General features: G+C 38.2%; 1 protein-coding gene across 2 annotated transcripts; it reads right to left on the bottom strand.

The window, feature by feature from the left end:
* Positions 1–1251: 1251 nt before the first annotated feature.
* Positions 1252–5556, bottom strand: LOC120495445 (uncharacterized). Of its 2 annotated transcripts, XM_039695026.2 has the most exons (5): positions 5479–5556; positions 5008–5328; positions 4770–4928; positions 1774–1883; positions 1252–1680 (listed from the first exon to the last, which is right to left on the bottom strand). In XM_039695026.2, the coding sequence occupies exons 1-5, from the start codon at positions 5498–5500 to the stop codon at positions 1591–1593; spliced, it is 702 nt and encodes a 233-aa protein (XP_039550960.2). In that variant the 5' UTR covers positions 5501–5556; the 3' UTR covers positions 1252–1590. The 2 variants fall into 2 exon arrangements, with proteins under 2 accessions (XP_039550960.2, XP_088973675.1); XM_089117549.1 differs by having other exon boundaries at positions 1252–1883.
* Positions 5557–8886: the final 3330 nt, after the last annotated feature.

Raw genomic sequence — 8886 nt, 5'->3', positions numbered from 1 at the left:
TTTCAAAATTACAACTTAGATCACATACGAAAGGCTAATACAATGTTTAATGTGAACCAATTCCCAGGCCACATGTGATGCACTGTAGTAAGTACAATTTATGTCACAGTGTCTGGGTTGTGTTTCCCTGGGTCACCACTAGAGGTCTCTTCCCCTTACCATCACCACCTTATCTGGAACTGCATTTCCCATCATCCTGTTCTGTCACAGCTGTTCCCACTCACATCATTTGCACCTGGCTATTTATACCATGTCTGTTTCTGTGTTCATTGTGGATTCCTTGTTTAAAGTCACTGCGCCTCAGAGGTCTGTTTCATGTTGTGGACTGCCTTTGTATGGATTTTGAACCTTTGCCTGGATGTTTACAATTTTTACTTATAGCTGTGAAATAAACTATACGCTATTGGCCATTTAAAAAAGGGGAGGAACGGATCAATATTTCTACCAGAAAGACTCGGGAGAATTAATACTGTGAAAATGAACATTTATTTGAGCTCAGCAAACAATCAAATTCTTTGGCGTAGGCCCCATCCGTAATTCGCATTCCGAGGGTACGGAATCTGCATATCCTGCCTGAAGACGAAGGCAGGGGCCCAGCCCACCCCCTGCGAAGTAAGGAAGGGTGCCATCTGGTGGTGGTGGGGTGGAAGGAGGAGAGGACGTCCTGGCGTCTTCAGGGTAGAGGGGAGAGCACATAAGGAGGTGGTGGGAAGGATGGAGGGGAGGACCCAGCACATGAATGATGGGGAGGATGGAGGTGAGAACTCAGAACTCAGACGTGTAAGTATCACCCTTTTATACTGACTATTAGGATATGATTGGATAAGGTAATACATGACGTGAACGATTGAGTCTTCTTGGTAGAACTTGTGCTGGCTTCATTTCCTGCCCTCGCTTCCTGTTTCAAATGACATCAACACAGAATAAATGCTATGCATTACAAGGCACTTCAGTGGGCCTTTAAATTGAAATACTCTTGCTGAATTAAAGCTATCGCAGCACTGTGGTTCTTTTAAAACTCACAGGATGTTCATAGCAACTATTAATATTAGATGGTACAGTGGCAGATTTTTGCGTTGTTTTTGGTGTTGTTGCATTTGTCTGTATGCCTCATGTCACAGTTCCAGCTTACTCATCTCACTTTAGATCTAGATGTTTTGTGGCCGTCCCCACCTCCAAATGTTCCTTTCTGCAAAAATTCCACACCTCTTTTTTAAAGCATTTGCAGAAGTGTAAAGATAGCTACAGAAATGACACAGGGATTGCATGGCACTTTAATTCAATAAGAAACATGGTTGAACATGGCATTAGCTGAAATATTCAGTTTACTGTGAAATATCTTCAGCATATCATAAAATATCACACACTTGTTGGGAACACAGATCAAATGTTAACATCACAGAAGACAAAGAGGAAAAACACTTCACTGGGTCAAAGTGCAGACCACTTGTCTAGATGCAACACTTTTGCAGACCAAACCACAACCATTATCATGTGCACTTGGACAACACCAGAGCTTTAGTTATTTGTTCTGTGCTTGATCTTCCACTATTAAATAAGCGTGTATGAGGTCAGCTGTACATTTGTGTATTATTTTGGCAGTTGTAATGTAACATAGCCGCTATTGACTCGAACGGGATGAATATTTGTATACAGTGTGGAACTGTCCACCTCAGCATGCTGAAAGAACAAAGAGGAAAAGAGTATTCGATTGATGAATGGATGGATGATAGATAGATAGATAGATAAATAGATAGATATTGCATAATGTACCTGTAATTGATTTGGATCTAGATGCTGTTGTAAATCTGGTGTCGGCTGTACGTCAGTATTATGAAGTTGTTGTTCTGCAGACCTTCTGACAACACAAACCTTCAAATGTCCTGAGAATAGAGTACAATAAATGAAATGAAATAATATATGTAAACAATTAAGTTTCATACTCATCATCCAAGCATTAGTAGTCCCACTGGGGGGAATATATAAGCTCAAGTTGAAGTTGCTTCTTCCTCCACTGCGGACTGCAAGCCAATTACGCGTAACCTTATTAGCCTAAAGATTATATGGGCAAAGAAACTCGTGAAACGCTTGCAACATTATGTTGATCTCCTACACTGTACTGGCAGATATTAGCAATATAAATATAATGTGTCATATCTGTTGATATGTTTATTGTGCTTGCTTATTTCCTCTATATTTATTTATGCCATTATCCAGCTCTCACGTTAATCTTTAAAACGCCAATCGTTGATGTTAACGGTTAAAAGTGATCTTTAGCAAATCTCAAAATGAATTTCCATTTTTCATACTCCACATAATGGGCCCTATCTTCTTACACCCAGCGCAAGTGCTTATTCTGCTAGTTTCAGCCTGACGCAATTATCATTTTCAGATCCTGTGCCACACTGTTTACATAAGCCGCTTTCCGACCGGAATGACTTTTGCAGTTCCTATAACCCTTTTTTTCTCGTGTTCCGACCGGACTAAATTGGCGATTTTTTTAGTTCCTCAGACCGTAGTTCCTATAACTCTTTCAGTACCTAGTCTAGAGCAAGGACTTTTTTAGTTCCCTTTCCCTAGGTCTACGTTGATTGGTTCAACTTATAAATCATGCCCACTGTCAACATGGAACTTGTAGCGCGCTGTCTGCCATACGCTGTGTGTTTTTGCAAAACATTACAACGAGGATTAAGACAAACATAACGCATTCAACCAGCTAATTGTTAATGCTAGCTAAACTTACCCATCGTTTTGTTTGCCTCCTGCGCTCTGCTCTTTTATCTTCTTCCATCATATTACTTAATATCATATTACGCTGGAGCCTTCGACTTTTGTGTTTCTCTGTACAGAACTCAAGCATAATCTTTAAACGCCGCCGTTCGTTCTCCGTTAATTAAGGTCCCGGCAAGGCAGAACAGGAACATTGCAATAGCCTCCTCCATGGTGGTTTGTTGTTGTTGTATTGGCCGCGCTACTATAAAGACCGTCGCCGTGCTTGCGTTACCTCTCCTACCAGTTCCTATGGCCACTTGGCCAGTGCGAACGCAAGCAGCAAAACCGAGTTTGGGGGAGAGTAGTTCTTAGAACTGTTTAGAAGTGGACCGTTCCTGTAACTACTTGGTCGGAAAGCGGCTATAGAAAATGCATTTGCACCCATTTGTGCGCCCATGGACTGCTGGTCTGAAAACGAGGTGTGTTTAGGTGCATTTTTTGTGCATTGCTATTGTAAGGCAACTAATATTAATAGACTGCACTATTAACCAACTGAAACCTGGTCTAGAATTAATGGTGCAGTATTTTTTTGTTATTTAAAGAATGCGTTAGTAATGTGCACCTATAGTCGGGTCCAGAACGCGCGTACACAAACTGCTTATTACACACACTGTGCTTATTACACACATAGGGACATGCAGCAGCACTAACTCATGGCAAATATTCAAAATGAAAGGATTACAATGTAGAAGAGTATTATGTGTACATAAAAGTGGAATCCGGCGTGGCCCGTAGATGGTCCGTTTGCTCGCTTTAAAGTCACGCAATAGCAGATCCGTTTCCTCACTGAAGATCCGCTTGCAAATAACGCCTTGTAAATAGCGAATCCGCCATGGAGCGAGCGCAACTTTTAACCCTTTCACACATAAGTTTAAAATATTCTAACTGACCCCCCAGCGTGAGTTTTTCAAGGTGACCGTTATTTCGAACTTGCCACTTTAATGTTTCCATGGTGACGCGTCATTGCTTGTCACGTGACACAGCACAACCAAAACACAGCGCTGAATGAAGGATGATCTGCTTTTATGTCGTTTTTCCTTTTTTATTAAAATATTCAAAAATGTATTAGCTATATCATGAAACACTGATATTCCGATTGTCAAATATGTGCAAGTGGATGGGTTTTGTTGTTTAAAAATCTTTATAATGTTCGCATTAGTTGAGATGTATGCACAATAGGTGGCGCCATTTTAATTTCTTTTTTCAGTTCAGAGAATCGGATCTGTTGGATTTACAACGTCAAGCTACTTACAGAATGTGTATCTGATATGAATAAAACGTGTCGTCTTATTATAATTGAAAGGATTATTATTGCCGCTTCCATAGACATCTGTGTATTTTACAAACTCAAAATCATTGTTTTGCTTGTACATATGTGTATTTAAATGTCTGAAACCTAAAATAAACATTATGTGGTTGAAAACACTCAGTAGTTGTGATGTATGACAGCACTGAGTGCGTCCGTCTCTGGCTGAGCGGCAGCCAACGCGCGAGAGCAAGTTTGAATTTAGCAGTTGCTGACGTGATGCACTGACCGTTCTAATCACACCGGTGTGATCGTACGCTCCAGGGACCAGCCAAGACTGATCACACCGGTGTGATCGTACGAGTGAAAGGGTTAAAGGGAATAGGACATGAGACTCTGATTGGTTTATTGAACATTACGCCCAAAACACACCCATTACTCATTAAGAGAATAGGGACAACCCTTTTAGACCATGCGCCGGGAGCACCGACCATTTTTCCCGTCGTTAAACTAGCAAAAGTGGATTCGGACACGCCCTAAGTGCGCTTGCTTTAGACCATGCGCTTAGATGGTTAAAATAGGGCCCTTGAATGTTGTAATGCCTACATTATCTTTTCAATTTAAAAATACTGAAATTGAAATATAGAAGTTTAATATGGGCCGTTTATCAGTTATCAACACCATAACACAAAAGCTTATCGGTACCACTGCAATTATCTGTGTAATTTTACTTACACTGATGAAAACTCACCGATAACCACAACGACCAAAACAGCATTGAACAGAGCAGATACGAGAGTAAGAGTCTGCCATGACGTCTGATTCTGCTGAATGTACTTCACCATCGTCTGATTCTGCTGAATACACTGTTCGACTATATGATTCTGGCACTCAGTTACTGGAGTTGGTTCTGTAAAGAATGAATTAAGCTGTGTTAATAATCTCTAAATAGTCACTATACTGAACAATATGACTAAAAGTGTACTCACGAATGATGTGTAGTCTGGTGGCATTGCTGAATTTAGGATCTGAGTCTGTGCTCATACAGTAATAAACTCCTAACTCATCAATAGTGACATTATTTATGAAAAGATTATTTTTAGAGTCCACTGAATATTTAAGGCGGAATCTTTCATTGAAGTAAAACGGCAACTTTGGAAAAGAGCGCATTATCACAACCGGAGAATCTGTAGGTTTTAGTAAAAACCAAAAAACGTCTTTTTCAAAATCACAGTTTATGGTCACATTTTCCCCCAAATCTGTTAGTTGATTTGTTAAAGCCTCTGCAGCTTGAGACCATAAGAGCAGATCTACAAGATAAAAAAAAAATTGCATTGCATCAAATGCATCAAGAGAAATTAATATAGTGCAGTGTGTCCAAACATTTGACAAAACACATGAAATAAAGTAACAGGAATAAAGCGCTTGAAAAGCTGTTCAAAATGCTCAAAGATACTTACAGAGATAAATCTGAATAGTCATGTTGTAGTTGTAAACACTTGGATATGAAACCCGGGTTCCTCGAGACAGTGGTGAACTCTTGCATCGAGCAAAGTGAGGGAAAGTTCAACCATGTCAAGCACAGGAAGTCAGGTTTGCTCTGACTACTACACACTCCAATCTCATCTGCATATCATAAGTGACTGAGTGGAGATATAGTATAAACATAGATATTAATAGAAGAAACATTGGGGAGCAAATACACACACACACATACTCCAGATCTGTGTGCGTACTAATCAATGTTACATAGATAAACATGATGAGATCGGATCCACAATGTATCATCACACACACACTCCAGATCTGATGAAGGACCTGCGCCTGGACACGCCGACAATGCAGTCCTGAAGTGTCATTATCTCTCCCTCCTTCCCTTTACCTCTGCACATATAAAACATAACCAAAATTATTCCAGTTCAGATGGATCCATGGAAACAACTAATAATTCTGTATTATGCAGGCCGGACAAGTTGGGTGATAACACTTTGTAAAGAAAGACTATAGACCCTTTTTTACAGTTAGTAAACATGGTGATTTTTTTTGTGGGCGGAGCTTAGGTGGAGGCAGAAAGATCCCTCTGGCCGCTTCACTAACGCTAGTTAGCAAGTATTGTTAGCTTGTTTTTTAACAATGACTGGAGAAAATCCGATATTATCTTAATGTGTAAGTAAGGTCACTCAGTGTCCAGGACCGCGATTGTTATTACCAAAAGTTATTTTTAACGGACGGAACCAGATTGGCCGACCTGTAGCCGCCTACACGCTCACTCAATGCATGGATGATCTGACAGGATTAACGTAAGTTACGTTACATCGGTTGAGTGGCCTGACTTCTACACCTAACGTTACCTTATAGAGAAACCGATCGTAAATAGAAACTGAGGGCATGTAAACCTTTTGATGTCTATATGGTCCTGTACAAGACTTGTGTGTACGATCCGCAGTTCTGCTGAGCCAGCGCCGAGACCACGACAATGTAAAGAGTGACATTACAGTGCGATTTTAATGATGTGAATATTTTCTAGAAATAAAAGTTCCAGATACAGCATATTCATTTATAATCAATTCTTGCACCAAACAACACAACAAGATGACATTTAATAATAGTAACAATTATTTAAGCTCCTTATTATGTAGCCGAATCTGTGCTGGTTTGCATTTGGCCGCCTCCAGTTTTAACTTTGCTTTGCCTCCAGCTAGTGCTGTGACGTAACTGTGACGGGCAAAAGGGATCTATAGGGGCCTGCGCACATACATGGTCAGTGCGGCAGTAGTTCACAGTGTCAGCTGTCGGTTGCGGGACATTTATCCTCTCTCTGAGTCGGAGAAGATAAAAAAGAAGTGTGCATATTGTATTTGCAGTGTGAGGGTTTGGAACATGAGATCCAGGTATAGCCTATTGGATTTTATGTGTTATTTTGTTTGTGAATTTTGAATGTGAATTTTCAGTAGTAATATAGTACAGTAGATTGCTGTTTTCCTTTATTATTAATCATGACTAGTTCTGTAAATTATTAATGGCATTATTTAATTTAGTTCTTTGTGAATTTGTTCCAAAAATCTAGCTTGCTTTAAATGGCAGCACCCTAAAATTCTGCGAACTGTAATCTATGATAAGAACGATTATTTAACTACAATAATGTGTAGTATAGACTTTTTAAATGCAGTTCAGTTTCTCTGCATTTATGTGTGTGTGTGTGTGTGTGTGTGTGTGTGTGTGTATATATACATATATATGTATATATACACACACACACACACACATATATATAGAGAGAGAGGGAGAGGGAGAGGGAGAGGGGGGGGGGGATGGAATTTAGACCAAGCCTTCGTTGCTATTTCTAAAGCGTCACTTTAAAACGAGTATTTTAGTATTTATATATATATATATATATATATATATATATATATTAGTATTAGTATTTTAGCTACTAAAACTAGCTTATTGTATTATCTAAGAGTACATTATTATGAGAGAGAGATCGACTATGATAGTCCATTATCTGCATCTGATTTAGCATTCATAATTTAGGTCAGTCTCATATCCATAATAAAAATCAGTCTGAATGCCACAAAAGCGTCACTTTAAAACTAGTAATGAATGAATGCGCTGCTCCAGTAATATTAGTTATTAGAGAGAAGCAATGGGCGTGCATGTGAATGAAAGAGAGAGTTTTAGTTTTAGTTTCAATATAGTCTAGGTCTGGCATGATAAATATTTTTACATTAGTATTGGCAAAATACTACAAACAATAAGGGGCACAACTGGGCAAAAAATTATAATAATACATTTAAAATGTTATTGCTTTTTTTCTTTTGACCCATGTAACGTTTTGTTGAAATAAATAAGCTATTTTAGACGTAAAACAAATAAGAAAAAATAAATTTAAGCAATGGCCTTAAACCAATTTAAAAGAACAAACATTAAACAAATGAAATAAATATAGGTCTAGCAGTATGTACAGAAATTGGATAATCAAATGTAAAATAACACTACATAATCTTCACACTATAAATTAAATACAGATTAAACCTTGTTTAAGCTTAAAGTTGTTTCAAGGCAAGGCAAGTTTATTTATATAGCACATTTCATACACAATGGCAATTCAAAGTGCTTTGCATAGAAGAAATTAAAATAATCAAAAGAAATCAGAATAATTAAAACAGTTTAGAATAAGAAATAATGAAAAATAAAAATTATGATAAAAATAAAATACAGTAAATTAAAACCATTTAGAATAAAATGAAGGACGGTAACAGTCGGACGAACAGTGGCACAGTGTTCATTCAGTAAATGCACAGCTAAACAGATGTGTTTTGAGTCTGGATTTGAATGTGACTACTGTAGGAGCACACCTGATCTCTTCTGGAAGCTGGTTCCAGCTGCGGCTGGCATAATAGCTAAAAGCAGACTCTCCATGCTTAGAGTGAACCCTTGGTATTTCTAGCTGATGTGATCCTAATGATCTGAGCGATCTGTTGGGTTTAAATTCAGTTAGCATATCTGCAATATATTGAGGTCCTAACCCATTAAATGATTTATATACCAGTAATACTACTTTAAAATCAATCCTAAATGTAACTGGCAATGTAACTGGTTTCAGTCCAAAGCAATGAGTTATTTTCTCTTTCTGTATTTGTAGTGGTTTAATTATCTTTTTGCCGTCACTTTAAGATCTAATGCACGGATCAAACTGACCAAATCCGATTTCTCACCTTTTCACATTTAAATCTGCATATTAATAATTACCTCAGGCCATTACTTAACTGAACATGTTTTATCAATACTAAATTCTAATAACTCAATGAATATTTTGAACTTCTTCAGGCCATTATATTTATATTATTTTCTTTTCTTCTGTTTTT

This window comes from Pimephales promelas, chromosome 2 (genome assembly GCF_988280905.1).
Source record: "Pimephales promelas chromosome 2, fPimPro1.hap1.1, whole genome shotgun sequence".
In the NCBI taxonomy this organism is placed as follows: domain Eukaryota; kingdom Metazoa; phylum Chordata; class Actinopteri; order Cypriniformes; family Leuciscidae; genus Pimephales; species Pimephales promelas.
The sequence above is the reverse complement of the archived record's forward strand: the minus strand, read 5'-3'. Positions and strand labels throughout refer to the sequence as shown.

Coding starts and splice junctions, on each gene's coding strand:
- LOC120495445 (XM_089117549.1), bottom strand. CDS start 5,500: ATGACTATTCAGATTTATCTCT. Junction 5,329..5,478: donor GACTATTCAGATTTATCTCT/GTAAGTATCTTT, acceptor TTTATCTTGTAG/ATCTGCTCTTATGGTCTCAA. Junction 4,929..5,007: donor CACCAGACTACACATCATTC/GTGAGTACACTT, acceptor CATTCTTTACAG/AACCAACTCCAGTAACTGAG.